This window comes from Mobula hypostoma, chromosome 11 (genome assembly GCF_963921235.1).
Source record: "Mobula hypostoma chromosome 11, sMobHyp1.1, whole genome shotgun sequence".
Lineage (NCBI taxonomy): Eukaryota > Metazoa > Chordata > Chondrichthyes > Myliobatiformes > Myliobatidae > Mobula > Mobula hypostoma.
In genome coordinates this window covers 22,328,676-22,344,958 of record NC_086107.1, presented here as the reverse complement: position 1 = coordinate 22,344,958, position 16,283 = coordinate 22,328,676, and the positions used below count along the sequence as shown (strand labels likewise).

General features: G+C 42.3%; 1 protein-coding gene across 1 annotated transcript in view; it reads right to left on the bottom strand.

Moving 5' to 3' along the window:
- ano3 (anoctamin 3) overlaps window positions 1–11,750 on the bottom strand; it is a 350,806-nt gene extending 339,056 nt beyond the window's left edge. The window contains exon 1 of the mRNA XM_063063091.1: window positions 11,607–11,750. Within this exon, the coding sequence (XP_062919161.1) occupies window positions 11,607–11,652 (46 nt within the window). The 5' untranslated portion in view covers window positions 11,653–11,750. The remainder of the gene's footprint in view (window positions 1–11,606) is intronic.
- Between the last annotated feature and the right edge of the window lie 4,533 nt (window positions 11,751–16,283).

Here is a 16,283-nt window from a genome sequence, read left to right as displayed (position 1 = left end):
ACATCCTCAGAATAGAAGGACATTCCTTTAGAGCAGAGATGAGGATGAATGTCTTTAGCTAGGTGATGAATCTGTGGAATTAATTGTCGAGGATGGCTGCGGAGGTCAAGTCACTGGGTACATTTAAAGCGGATGGTGAAAGGTTCTTAATTAGTCAGGATGTCAAAGGTTATGGAGAGAAGGCAGGAGAATGGGTTTAGAGGAATAATAAACAAGCCATGATGAAATGGCGTAACAAACTTGAGGGGTGTAACACTGAATCGGGTTTGCAGGTCTAATGAATGAGACAGAAAACACTAAATGTGAATACATTAATCGTTTTACAAACAGTAAAAATTCGACCAAACGCTTCTTTTCCCCTAGTTGCAGAAACTACGAACCTGAATATTCAACAAACATACTTAGTTAAAAGCGTGCACAGAGCATACCTTCCCAATGGTTATGCGCACCACTTACCTTAAACAAGGGAACAGAGAACAAGCCTCTTTCTTGGGCTATATCATACCTGGGATATTTGAAACTGGACACCAAGAAACTAACCAATGGGAAAAACAGCTGCAGTTTCTAAACTAACCAATCACGACAAAGTGACTTTTGACGGGCAGAATACAAGCCACATCCCCCACAGGACAAGGAGCTAAATGGCCTAATTCTGCTCCTATATCTTAAGAATTAAGCAGGAACTTTGCACTGGTTTTCACTATAGAAGCTAGAAGTAAAATCCCAGAAATAACCTTAATCAGGTATTGGAAAAAAGAACTCAAGAGAATTAAAATTAAGAGGGAAATGGTACAAACTAATTTTTTGGAGTTCTTTGAAATAACGTGGGTAAAGGTGAGATAGCTTTTGTAAATCTACAAACTGTGGATGCCAGAAATCTGAAACAAGAACAGAAAAATACTGAAAACACACAATAGGTCAGGCAGAATCTGTGGAAAATGCAACAGTTAATGTTTCATTTTCCACACAACTACCACTTACCATTCGTAAACATGAATTGTGGCTTTTGCCTCATCTTCTGCCCCATTGTCCCATTTGCACAGAAATAATGGCAGGTGTGATTAACCTTACGATTACTTAGATGGAAAGTTTATCCTTAATTGTATTCAATGGAAAATAACTGATGTGGCAAAATGGCAAATGATCCCAAAGCCAAATACTACTCTGATGTAAGTAGGCATATACCCTCACCATGGCAAGTCAAATGTCTTAGAGTGGGTCATGCTAGTAACTGATGCTTTACATTATTACTCCTTCTAAGTTATGCTTGAAGGCCTCAATGATACCAGATAGCAATTCCAACATAATAGCTTGGATGAAATTATTATAACCGGCTGCACATCAAGTCATTATAGTGAGTGTAATAACTTCCCATGTTGTCCTTGCAATTGTCAAAACAGACACATGTCCAGCTTTCTAGATGCACAGAGTATCCTTTCTCAAGCATGACTAAACCTCTTGGACAATAATTCCTCTCGACTCATTTGTCATCAATTATTTGATGGCAGAAAGACAGAAGAAATAAAAATGTTATTTTTCATGTTATCTGCCATTGCTGTTTTTATTAAGATTCATTCTATTTCAGAGATTCTCGTAATAAAATAGGTACTTCTGTGTGTTTTGAAACATTATCCAACTTGATTGTAAAACTCAACAATGAGTACTCCAAGGTATGCTTGCACTTTTCCATGGGTGAAGGTATAAGCTAGCAAAACTACAATGATAGAAATGGGCAGGTGGTGTGTCTGCCAATCACCGGCTGCTGTTGGAGTAAAGCCCCTGTACTCAAGTGATCCCTCTCTGATTTCTGATAGAGAGTGACTGCCTGTTAGTGGTCAAGACAAAGGGCTTGGCAAAGTGACGTGGAAGACTGTAACAGCGAGCTTCTGGTCTACACTCTCTTTGTTGCAGGACTGACCTCTCTCTCTCTCTCAGTGAGAGATAGAGCCTGTCTGAAATACTTAAGTGTTGGTTTGTGGACTGTAGTTTAGATATGAATCTGGATCAAGGACTCTTGGGGTCTTCTGCTGGTGCTTCCCTGGTGGAGTGGGGCAGGTCAATGCTGCTGTTGGTACAGGTGGGGGGGGGGTCAATGCTTTTGCTGCTGCTTGTGCGAAGTCAGGGGTTGAGGGGGGCTTCGATATTTCATAGATTTCTGTGCAGAGAATGAATTTCAGATTGTATACCATATTCACATTTCCGAGGATCTCACCTGGTCCCTGACCTCCTCCATCCTGATCAAAAAGACGCAACAGCGCCTTTATTTCCTGCAGAGCATCACGAAAGCTCAGCACTGTCCCAGGATACTGACGGACTTTTACTGCTGTACCATTGAGAGCCTACTCACCAACTGCATCTCAGTGTGGTATGGCAATTGTCCCGTATCAGACCACAAAACACTCCAGCGGGTGGTGAAAACTGCCCAGCGGATTATTGGCACCCAATTGCCCACCATTGAGAACACAGACCATAAATGCTGCCTGGGCAGGGTGAAAAGCATTATCAAGGATGCACCTCACCCTAACCATGGACTTTTTACTCTCCTCCCATCCAGTAGGCGCTACAGGAGCCTCCGCTCCCACACCAGCAGGTACAGGAAGAGCTTCTTCCCTGAGGCTGTGACCCTGCTGAACCTCACATCACAGCGCTGCACCCATATTGGACTGTCTCAGTACTTTTATATTTGTATGCTGTAGCACTTACTTTTTATTCGCAGTTATTTTGTAAATAATACTATTCTTTTGCACTTCTGGTCAGATGCTAATCGCATTTCATTGGCTTTGTATCTGTACTCGGCACAATGACGATAAGGTTGAATCTAATCTAATCTAATATACATGCTCTGATAATATATGAACCTTCGAACTTTTGAAGTTAGATTCATAGAAGTACACAGCATAGAAACTCCTAAGCCCAACTCCTAAATGCTGATGAATGAATCCCACTTCATTACATTTGGCTCATATTCCTCTAAGTCTTTCCAAACCATGGACCTGTCCAAATGTCTTAAAGATGAACTTCTACAGGTGACTATCACTTCCTCTGGCAGCATATTGAATATACCCATAACATCCCCAACCCCATGTTAAAAAGTTCCGCGAGTCCCTTTTAAATCATTCCCCTCTCACCTTAAATCTATGCCACACACATCAAAGTTGCTGGTGAACGCAGCAGGCCAGGCAGCATCTCAAGGAAGAGGTACAGTCGACGTTTCAGGCCGAGACCCTTCGTCAGGATTAACTGAAGGAAGAGCTAGTAAGAGATTTGAAAGTGGGAGGGGGAGGGGGAGATCAAAAATGATAGGAGAAGACAGGAGGGGGAGGGATGGAGCCAAGAGCTGGCCTAAAGGCAACTGGAGTATGACTAAACGTCGACTGTACCACTTCCTAGAGATGCTGCCTGGCCTGCTGCATTCACCAGCAACTTCGATGTGTGTAGCTTGAATTTCCAGCATCTGCAGAATTCCTCGTGTTTGTGTTAAATCTATGCCCTTTAGTTACAGACTTCCCTACCCTGGGGGAAGACTGTGAACATTAACTTTATGCATGACTCCAGTGATTTTATACATCCATGAGATCACACCTCTGTATCCTATACTCCAAGGGCAGTACAGCGGCATAGCAGTTAGCGTAATGCTTTACAGTGCCGGCAACCTGTGTTTAATTTCACAGCTGTCTGTGAGGAGTTTGTACGCTCTCCTTCTGACCATGCGGTTTTCCACAGGGTGCTCTGGTTTCCTCCTTCATCCCAAAGGCATACAGGTTATTAGGTCAATTGGTCACATGAATGTAACTGGGCAGCTCAGTTGGTCTAGAAGGGCCTGTTCTCGCACTCTGTTTCTAAATATATTTGTTTAAATCCAGTCTCTCCTTTAAAAAGTTCTCTCGTCTCAGTAACATCTTTGATCAAGAATTGGGGATATGTATAGTAAAGGCAATTTAGCCTATCGAGCCTGGCTGACCAAACACAGATTTCAGCTCAGTCTCACTCTCCAGACTTTGGGCCTTAGCCCCAGCAACCCTATTAATCCCACCACTTCATGCGCTCACACAAGCATCTTGCTGAGAATTTCCATACTCGGTGGCCTCCTCACTATGAACACCTGCTCGTTACTGCAAGTTTCTAACCACCCAGTCATGTGCCAGCAGCTTGGTGCACAAAAACCTGCAGATATGGTGTGGAGGCTCAATTTGGCGCCCTTATTTACTAAAGATAGGATTGTATATATAAGTGCTCCGATGATAAAGATGTTGGTCCTTTGAGGAAAGAAACAAATACATATAATAAATTTATTTTGAATCCCATGGAGCATGTGGAGACCTTCCAATATCCAGGCAGTCTTTCTTTCTTTTTTTCCTGTTTTTTTTTGGTAGGGGTATGTTACGGGGGAAGGGTTAAGGGGAGGGGGAGGATAAGATATTATTCTATGTAGGACAAACCAAGGTAGAACATACAGGGTTAATGGTAAGGCACTGAGGAGTGCAGTGGAACAGAGGGATCTGGGAATACAGATACAGAATTCCCTAAAAGTGGCATCACAGGTAGATAGGGTCGTAAAGAGAGCTTTCGGTACATTGGCCTTTATTAATCAAAGTATTGAGTATAAGAGCTGGAATGTTATGATGAGGTTGTTTAAGGCATTGGTGAGGCCGAATTTGGAGTATTGTGTTCAGTTCTGGTCACCAAATTACAGGAAGGATATAAATAAGGTTGAAAGAGTGCAGAGAAGGTTTACAAGGATGTTGCTGGGACTTGAGAAACTCAGTTACAGAGAAAGGTTGAATAGGTTAGGACTTTATTCCTTGGAGCGCAGAATGAGGGGAGATTTGATAGAGGTATATAAAATTATGATGGGTCTAAATAGAGTGAATGCAAGCAGGCTTTTTCCACTGAAGCAAGGGGAGAAAAAAACCAGAGGACATGGGTTAAGGGTAAGGGGGGAAAAGTTTAAAGGGAACATTAGGGGAGGCTTCTTCACACAGAGTGGTGGGAGTATGTAATGAACTGCCAGACGAGGTGGTAAATGCGGGTTCTTTTTTTAACATTTAAGAATAAATTGGACAGATACATGGATGGGAGGTGTATGGAGGGATGTGGTCCGTGTGCAGGTCAGTGGGACTAGGCAGAAAATGGTTCGGCACAGCCGAGAAGGGCCAAAAGGCCTGATTCTGTGCTGTAGTTTCTATGGTTCTATGGTTCTATGTAATTAAATTTGAAAATTGAATTAAAAAATTTTTTTTAAAAAAGGAGGCAGCTCATCACCACCTTCTCAAGGGCAACTAGGGATGGGCAATAAATGCTGGCTTAGCTGGTGATGCCCACGTCATGTAAATTGATAAATAAAAAAAATCATTGTGAAAAAAGAAAGGATGGGGAAGTGTGATCTAAGTGACTTCGTCTGTGGAATGATTGTTAGTGTCAGGTGGGGTGGTTTTAGTATCTCAGAGACTGCTCATCTCCTGGAATTCCATGCACAACAGCCTCTAGAGTTTACAGAGAATGATATGAAAACAAAAAAAAAATCATCCAGTGAGCAGCAGTTCTGTGGGTGAAAATGCCTTGTTAATCAGAGAGGTCAAGGGAGAATGGCCAGGCTGGTTCAAGCTGACAGGAAAATGATAGTAACTCAAATAACCACGCTTTACAACTATGGTGTGCAGAAGAGCATCTCTAAGCATACAACACGCTGGACCTTGAAGTGGATGGCCTATAGCAGCAGAAGAACCAAATGGCTACTGAGTGCATTAAAATAATAATCATTTTTATATTTGACAATGCTCTTTCCCTGTGAACTATAGTTGGATACTGGTCATTGTTGGACGTAATCCAAGCCTTGGGTCAGTGGTATCTCAACATTGTTTTAAATATCACCACAGTAGCAGGTGAACTTAAATTCAGAGCTTTAAATCTGGAAGATTCTGGAATATTTCTGAAAGTAAAAGATACTATAAAAAGGCTCAGAAGCTACTGAAGTTTCAACAAAGCCACAAACATGATAAGCATTTTCTTTGTGTCCTGATGCCAAATTACTCCGACTGGCTAATTATCTGCTGGAGCAATTCAGTGGGCAGAGCAGCATCTCGGGGGGTGGGGGGGAAGGTGGTGGAAGATAAATTGTTGATATAGACTAGAAATAGAGAGAGAAGGCAGCTTTGTAAAGAGAAGAGGACCAGCGGTCAGACAGGAGAAGTGGACCAAGAAGGGTGAAGAATAATGCGTAGATCAGGTCAGGATGAGGAATGGGAGGGCTAAAGTTGAGGGTCAGAGGAAGGTGGATGATAGAAGGAGACAGACACCAGAAAGCACAGATGGAGCTAGGTGGGGGAAGAGCAGGGGGAAACAGGAACAGCTAGGAAAATGAACGATATTATAGTGGGATTCAAGGGGGATCCACAAAGCCAAACAAAAGTTACTACACTCCTCAGTTCTCAAAGGCCACAGTTAAGATAAATGGCCCAAGGAGTGATTTTAGTTAACGGTATTTGCCTATGCATCACAATATCACAAGGAAGACTCCACTCTCAGGAAGGTTGCAGTGTCACTCTCAAAATGCCTAAAATACCACTTTCCCCCCAACGTAATTATTGTAGCTTCTTTCCATCCTTGGCAACTGAGAACAATTTCTACCACCGAATAAATCCGTAGTCTCTGTACGCCCAAGGCAATATCCCTCCTCTCCTGACAACCTGCACCCACAGAATGCAGTCGTCAGAATCATTTAAAGCATTGTTGAAGCGGCAGTGAACAAATTTAGAACTTGCAGCCTCATATAATTTTTAATCACAATTCACCACTGGAGGCAGATGGACGTCGTAGATCAGAGAGCTCTCATGCATTGGGAATGAAAGTGAGAGAATGTGCAGCCATAGTGCATTAAAATCAAGAGATGTGGCACAATACTTCAGTGAAATTACATTTTCAAGCACCAAGCACTGATAATATTAAACCATATCCTAAAAAGGACTTTGAGTATATCAAAGCCTAAACAAATAAGGCAAAAGCTTGTTGAAGAGCACCACTCTTTTCAACCCACTTACATTTATATTTATTATTTCTGTTTAAGTTTTTCTCCATTGAACACATTTAAAGGAACTGGTTGTTTTAAATTTCCTCCAGCATTTTGTGTGTGTTAAAGTAACTCATGCCAACTTAAATTTACAACACAGCATTATTTTCAAAACGTAACTCTTCTTCAAATGAATGTAGCATCTCGACCGATCTGTTTCCTAAATAAATCAAGACTGTGTACTTCCTTGAAAAAGTGAGGCAATTTCCCATTAGTAATGATGCCAAGGCCCTTAAACTGTTTGGAAACAAAGTTTGAAAATTGCAAATCCTTTGTAATGATGAAAGCCTTGAGCTAAATCCCTTGACAACATAGAGCATAGAACTAAAATATCTGACTGCCTTTCATCAAAATGTAATGAAGCAGCCAATTCCCACACGTTTAATTTGGAACTATAACACTAATTTATTTACTGGCATCATAGTTATCTACGAATAGGATAATATAGAAAGTTAAATTAAAAAGAAGTACATACAACATGTGAGACAGTTTTTTGACATGCAAGTTCAAAATTTGGGCATATAAAGTTAGTGATAACCTTATTTAGATTGCAAATGCTAAAACCATAGGCTGCAAAAATAATAGTGTCAGGTTGTTCTGTGATTTGTACTACTAAAGATCGGAACACAAATCTAAACAGTATCTTGCTTGAAAAACACACTGAAATGCGCAGGGTGACCAGCTATGGATAATGATCATGTCATGTCATGTCATGTCATGTCATGGGCAGAGTTAAGATGGCACCAAGTGGCTGCCTCCCTAGACTCATCTGCGAAAACAGCTTAAATTCCTCTCTTCATTGCCTCTTTTTTTCCCTTGTCAAGGAGGCTGGGGTTCTGCAAGTGACACTCAAACTGTGTTTTGTTTTACACTGTAAACACGATGAATTCTGCAGATGCTGGAAATTCAAGCAACACACATCAAAGTTGCTGGTGAACGCAGCAGGCCAAGCAGCATCTCTAGGAAGAGGTACAGTCGACGTTTCGGGCCGAGACCCTTCGTCAGGACGAAACGTCGACTGTACCTCTTCCTAGAGATGCTGCCTGGCCTGCTGCGTTCACCAGCAAATTTGATTTGTTTTACACTAGATGAGTTCCCATTCCAGGAGCTCGTCGGTTGACTCTTTTCCGATATTCTCCTTGTGCAGCTTGGATTATGGTGCCTCTGGGGTGCGGCCCCACAAATGACTGATTCCAGGATGGTGTTGCCGACTGAGGCATCATGGAGATGGAACATCAGGATTTCGCTGCGGTGGATATATGGAAAAGAGACGCTGCAGCGTGTAATATCATCACAGCGACTGTCAATCTCCCGTTTCACTGTGTAAGTGGGTGATATCTCTCTGAGACTGCGGCATGTTGAACTGTTGGTTAAACAATAGTTTTTGTTGACTGCAGATCATGGTCTCGTTGGGTGTTTTGTTGTTACTTGGTGGGTGGTGGGCACTGACGCTTTTTTTCTGTAATGGGCAGTGTGGTGAGGGGGGAGCTTGGTGAGCTGATGCTTGCTGCTTCTTGTGCGGTGAGTGGGGAGAGGGGGCTTTGGGGGGTCTAACGTTTCTCTGTTGTTCATTCTTTTGGAGTTCTGCTTTTCATGGATGTTTGTGAAGACAAGTATTTCAGGCTATATACTGTATACATTCTCCAATAATAGACATGTGAACATCAAGCAATTTATAAAGGCCAGTCATTTCACAAAGACCAAGTAAGTACTGGATTACTTCTCATTGCAATATTAAAATGTCCATGTATTCTGGATATCTGTGCTTTACTTCAGCGGGAGGCGAAAAAGGAACAAGAGAAAAATCGTGCATTTACATAACGTTCTGTCCGTAGTACATCCCAAGATCCACCCTAGACAATAGTTTTGTGAGTAAACAGGGCAATCAACTTGCAATCTTCTGCAGCCAATAGGAGCTAATTCAATAAGTGGTGGATTATTTGATATAGTATTGATGGCTGAGAGTCAAGTGTGACCAGAATACTGACAGAACTCTACACTGAATGAGGCCTTTGGGTATGTATTTCATAACAGCCATACAGGAACCAGCATGTGTTGAAGAAGTCGATGTAGGCTGATCTCAGTGTTGCTGTTACTTCTGACATGGAGGAATTATGTGCAACTTTTTGGTTAAGGCCATTTTATTTGGGAAAATGATAGAAATCATCTTAATTTCACATACAGACTCCAATAATTGGACATCAAATGAAGGAATCCAAATCTGATCCTTGTATGCAGGTAAAAGTCCAGAGACTCACATCATGAATTTTTTTAATACAATGTGCAACTGACTTGAAGATCCAGATTGCTTAGGTCAGTTTGGTGCATGTTATAGGCGCCTATTGTGTGGGCTTTGTGTACAGTATATGACATGATCAATTACAGGAACTCATCACTGCGCAACATGTGTGGTGTTGCCACTGCGAGAGGGAAGAGTTCATCAGAATTAGAATCAGAATCAGGTTTAATATCACTAGCATATGTCGTGAAATGTGTTGTTTTGCGGCAGCAGTACAGAGCAATACATAATTTAAGAAGTTATAACTGATGATAAGAAATACGCACACACACATTTTATATATATATATATATATATATATAAAAAAATAATAAGCAGTGCAAAAAAGACCAACAAGAATACTGAGGTAGTACCCATGGGTTCACTGTCCATTCAGAAATCTGATGGCTGGGGGAAGAAGCTGTTCCTAAAATACTGGGTTTGTGTCTTCAGGTTCCTGCACCTCCTCCTTGATGATAACAAAGAGACGAGGGCATGTCCTGGGTGATGGAAGTCCTGAACGACGGATGCTGCTTTTTTTGTGTCATCACCTTTAGAAGATGTCCTCGATGGTGGGAGGAGAGTGCCATGATGGAGCTGGCTGCGTTTGCAACTTTCTGCAGCTTTTTCTCATCCCGTGCCGTGGCCCTTCCATACCAGATGGTGATGCAACCAGTTAGAATGCTCTCCACGGTACATCTGTAGATATTTGCGGGAGTCTTTGCATATTTAAATAACCAAGTGAGCCCTGACTGCAAAACAGCATGTAACTGTGTTCTAAATACTTGTTCAAACACTAGATAAATGACACATCGTTAATCATGAGGTCCACTACTAGAATTCTCACTGATGTGCCATGTTCAAATCAAGGCCACTTACTTAATGGAGTGCCCAAATCAATGGCTACAACATAAAGAAAAGCAGCAGTAGGCCATTCAGTCCCTCATGCATGTTCTGCATTTAATTTAGCTCAGCGTCATTTTCCTGCATTAACACTACATCCCGCAAGTTCTTTGATATCTAAAAATCAATTGACATCTCTCTGGTATACACCAAGTGAGTGAGCCTGCATAGCCCTAATAAATAGGGAAGACACAACCCCTCTGAGGGAATACCTTCTCATCTATGTTCTTTGCTTTGAGACCATGACCCCTGAGACAGCCCAGCCAGTGGAAGCATCAACTCTGCATTGTAAATGGTTATGATGGCAAACGAGAGGACGAGAAAATAATCTAGAAGTGAAAGCCAATAAAGTTAGTACAGCCTACTTCCTGTTGATTGCATGTAAAATCCAATAAAACAAAATCCATTAAATGCATCAAAAATAGTTAGATCCTACTCCACATTGTTGCATAACTGTACGTATATCTATGCAGCAATAGAAAAGTATTTGTTCTGTTTAAAATTATGAATTATAGAAACATTTCAGAAGTTTGATCGCTGAAAGCCGCAGAATTAAATGATACTGATATAAAGTAGGGCAAGGTTCACAGACATGGGCTCCCACTTCTGAGTTATGTAAAGAGCATAGATCATTTCTCCGCTACTTGTACTGTTTCTCGTACGGACAGTGTATTTTACCGTTGGTGACAAATACCAAGGGGACAGAGGGTGCTGACTTACATAAAAAAAAGAAACAAACGAACATTTATTATGACAATTGTCAAATCCAGTAATACGATGCCACAATGTTCCTAGCTTTTTCTTTCCTAAATAATACAGTGGGTCAGGTTGACAAAGCTCAAATTAGGCAGCTCTAGTATTCACAGGAGAATGACTGACATTCCAGGGCTGACATCACCGTGAACATGGTCTGCTGGGATCAGCGTTAGATGCGAAGAGGAGTTGTGAATGTTTGCAAATATACTTTGTCATTTTGATTACCAGTATATGGTCAGAAGGTTTGTGTTACACATCAAGGTAATAGTTTTTGTATTTTATTTTAATATCACTAACAAACATTAAAAAACCTTTTTCTTTATTATACTTGAAACAAATCACTTAGTTGCTGAATAACCTTTGTTATAATTTCATTATCCCTGTCCTGTGCAAAACTTGATCTGATATTCAGTTAGGTTCAAAATATTGAAGAGGAAATAACAACCTTCATCTAGAACATTACAGAAATGACAAAACGAGGATATTACGGTACACTGCAAAGCACAGCACTGTCAGCACGCTTCAGCTTGGAGTGGTGCTGGCCCACACAAGCAACACAGTGATAAAGCCACAGATTTAACAACAATACCAAGTATTACTGACCCTTTTGTTGCTTGAAGGATTGAATGGATCTCGAGTGATGCACCATCTTCCCTTATCGTCAGTCTTCACACACAAAAAAATCCCACGGTACTCAGTGGAATCTAACACCGACCGTCTCCTCTTTCAGCGAGGGACTTTAACGGATTGCTGCTCACAAACACACAGGAGCTTCTGAAGCACTGCGCAACCCGACACCTGCTTATGGAGCACTTTGCTCAAAGACCTACTCTCTGCAGTTACCATAGTGACAGAATGGGAGGTCCAGAGGCACCAGCAACCAGCAACCCCTCCGAAACTCTAACAGCATTAAGGGACATCATTGTGTATATTTAAATAATCTATATCCCGTGAGAGCTAGCTGTACAATTGTACTTGCTTGCAGAATGTTACATCATAATAAAGAGTTATAAATGATGCAGCCACCACTTATTTAACTGCCCCTTCGACAGAATCTTCAGACTGAAATTATGATATCCTAGTCACTAAGGCTTAATTTAAGAGTCAGAATACTACTTTTATTTCTCACTGCATCTAAAAATGCTGACACATGGTAAGCATCCATGAGCATTTTTTTTAATAATATGGTTATCAGCAATGACCTGGTAGTAAAATACTTTTTGAGTCTGAAGATCCAAGTCCCACTCCAAACAATTACATTTACTGGCTTTACAGTGCTGCTTTGACAGCACTATATTGTTGCCATCTTTTACACCAAGCACCCATTCTCTCTCTTAGATTCCACCGGCAGTAATTTAGGGGGAGGAAGAGGAGTTGTTTAGTCAATATTTATTTCTTAATCAAAATTCCTTTTCTAAGAAGGGTTACTCAGTTATTTGTATTTAGCTTGAGGAAGGATAGGAATGTTAGGCCCCAGTACTGCAAATAGTATTTTCTACTCTCAGGTATAACCCTACAGATCATGGTGGTATTGGTCCCAGCGTCCACCCCTTAACCCTACTCAATACATTTGGGGTTGGTGTACATTCAACAAGGAGGATCTCGGCCTGAAACGTCGACTGCGCCTCTTCCTATAGATGCCGCCTGGCCTGCTGCGTTCACCAGCAACTTTGATGTGTGTTGCTTGAATTTCCAGCATCTGCAGAATTCCTGTTGTTTAGGATTGAGATTCTAGCTGTATATGAAGACTATAACAGAGAGGCCTTTCACATTACCAGCTAGAGTTTGGGTGATGAGCGTTTCGGTGAATGGACTCTGAAAGCATCCAAAAGAATCCACTATTTCCCTCCCCCATTCAGCCTGGATGGCATTCCATGCAGACCACGGTCCAGGCTGAACAGGGTAAGAAAATGGTGGACTGCTGTCAGAGATGCTATTACACAGAAACTCTTCTTCGAGGGGCAGATGATAAGGATGGCAATCTCACCTGGTCCTTTAACACCATCTCTTTAGTCAAGAGACCACAGCAGCAAGTCCACTTCCGGAAGAGGTTGAAGCAAATGATGCTCCCCCAGCCCCAACCACTCCAACTTATTCTTACAGTAGTGCCACTGACAGCATCCTGACCAGCTACGTCACTCTCTGGTCTTCTTTTTCGGCTGTCCATCGGTTTCGATGTTGACTGATCACTCCCTGGTATGGGAACTGCAAGGTGTCTGACCACAAAACCCTACGAAGTATTGTGTGGACTGCTGGGAGCATCATCAGGCTCTCTCTTCCACCCATTCGAGATACTTACAAGGAACTCTGCGTATGCAATGTCCTTAGCATTGGCAATAACCTCTGCCAAAAGTCCAACAATCTCTTTGGCCACCGACCATCAGGCAGGAAGTATTGAGGTATGTGGACAAGGACTGTTAGGATGGGAAAAAGCTTCTTCCCTCTTGCTGTGAGACTACTGAACACCCTGATCCCACTCAGGTCTCACCACAGATGAAGTTTACTTTTGACCTTGTGAAGTAAATGCACCTTATTTGTTAATTTATTTGTGATAATATTACCTTATGTGCTGTGAGTGAGTTATACATGCTGTGTTGTGTACCCTGGTCTGGATGAACAAAGTTCTGTTTGGCTGTATACATGTATAGAGTTGAAATGACAATAAACTTGAACTTGAATGGTCCTGTTGAATGGAATGCCAAGCATCCTTTGCAACACTGGTGACTGGACAGAGTTAGAACCTCAGCACAGGGTGAGACCTGGTGACAAAGTACACAGACTTGACAGACAGCTTGATGCAGCCACATACAATGATGGCTAGTAGAATCATAGGTACCATGGGTGCATTTTCCAATGCTTTTCACTGGAGATCTGTGCATCATATCTGATTTGCCTTAAATGTTCAGATGAAACAGGAGGTGGCTTGTGGAGTTGCTGTTGGGCCACAGTGGGGAAGGAGCTACAAATACACCATCTAGAATTAAAAATATACTACTAAATAACCCATTTAGAATGGAGATGAGGAGGAACTTCTTTAGAAACAGAAAACCTACAGCACAATACAGGCCCTTCGGCCCACAAAGCTGTGCCAAACATGTCCTTCCCTACCTAGGCTTACCCATAGCCCTCTATTTTACTAAGCTCCATGTACCCATCCAGAAGCCTCTGAAAAGACCCTATCGTTTCCACCTCCACCACCGCCGCCGGCAGCCCATTCCACACACTTGCCACTTCCTGCCCCCGACATCTCCTCTGTACCTACTTCCAAGCACCTTAAAACTGTGCCCTCTCATGTGAGCTATTTCAGCCCTGGGAAAAGCCTTTGACTATCCACACGATCAATGCCTCTCATCATCTTGTACACCTCTATCAGGTCACCTCTCATCCTCCGTCACTCCAAGCAGAAAAGGCCGAGTTCACTCAACCTATTTTCATAAAGCATGCTCCCCAATCCAGGCAACATCCTTGTAAATATCTTCTGCACCCTTTCTATGGTTTCCATGTCCTTCCTGTAGTAAGGCGACCAGAATTGAGCCCAGTACTCCAACTGGGGTCTGACCCGGGTCCTATATACAGTAGCTGCAATATTAACTCTCCGCTCTTAAACTCAATCCCACGGCTAATGAAGGCCAATGCACTGTATGGCTTCTTAACCACAGAGTCAACCTGCGTAGCAGCTTTGAGTGTCCTATGGACTCGGACCTCAAGATCCCGCTGATCCTCCACACTGCCAAGAGTCTTACCATTAATGCTATATTCTGCCATCATATTTAATCTACCTAACACTTATCTGGGTTGAACTCCATCTGCCACGTCTCAGCCCAATTTTGCATCCTATCAATGTCCCACTGTTACTTCTGACAGCCCTCCACACTATCCACAACACCCTCAATCTTTGTGTCATCAGCAAGTTTACTAACCCATCCCTCCACTTGCTCATCCAAGTCATTTATAAAAATCATGAAGAGTAGGTGTCCCTGAACAGATCCCTGAGGCACACCACTGGTCACTGACCTCCATGCAGAATATGACCCGTCTACAAACACTCTTTGTCTTCTGTGGGCAAGCCAGTTCTGGATCCACAAAGCAATGTCCCCTTGGATCCCATGCCTCTTTACTTTCTCAATAAGCCTTACATGGTCTACCTTATCACATGCCTTGCTGAAATCCATATACACTACATCCATGGAGCTACCTTCATCAATGTGTTTAGTCACATCCTCAAAAAACTCAATCACGCTCGTAAGGTACAACCTGCCTTTCACAAAGTCATGCTAACTATTCCTAATCATATTAAGCCTTTCCAAACGTTCATAAGTCCTGCCTCTCAGGATCTTCTCCATCAATGTACCAACCACTGAAGTAAGACTCACTGGCCTATAATTTCCTGGGCTATCTCTACTCTCTTTCTTGAATAACGGAACAATATCCACAACACTCCAATTCTCCGGAAACTCTCCCATCCTCATTGATGATGCAAAGATCATCGCCATAGGCTCAGCAATCTCCTCCCTTAGCTCCTTTAGCCAGAGAGTGGTTAATCTGTGGAATTTGTTGCCACAGGCATTTGTGGAAGCCAAGTGATTGGGGAAATTTAGGGTAGAGGCTGATAGATTCTTGGTTAGCCAGAACATGAAGGGATATGGAGAGAAGGCAGGAGACTGGGGCTGGAAGGAAATAGATCAGCAATGACGAAATGTCAGAGCAGACTCAATTGGCCAATATCTAATGGTTTTAGTCTTATGATCTACAATAACACTGAGCTCCATCGGACCATAAGACATAGGTGCAAAATTAGGCCATTTGGCCCATCGATTTTGCTCCATTCACCTCACACCCACTGACTAAAAGCTTTCCCACCATCAACAGGATGCACTGCTCTCTATTCCATTCTACTATTTCATTTTGCAATTCTTGCCCCACCCTGTTCCTCTAAACCAGAGACCTAGCAATGTCAGGTAAACTCATCAGTGAGGAGAACAGATCTTTTTTTTTTAACTTTTTATTTTTTTTGAAATACAGCACAGAATAGGCCCTTCCAGTCCTACGAGCCTAATCATGGGACAACTTACAATGAACAAATAACCTCCCAACTGGTACGTCTTTGGATTGTTGGAGGAAACCAGACCACCCAGAGGAAACCCACGCAGTCACAGGGAGAAGATACAGGCTCCTTACAGGCAGTGGCAGGAATTGAACCCAGGTCGCTGGTACTGTAAAATGATGTGCTAACCAATATGCTACCCTGTCACCCAAAGTTGCCAATGCACATGGGCTCAC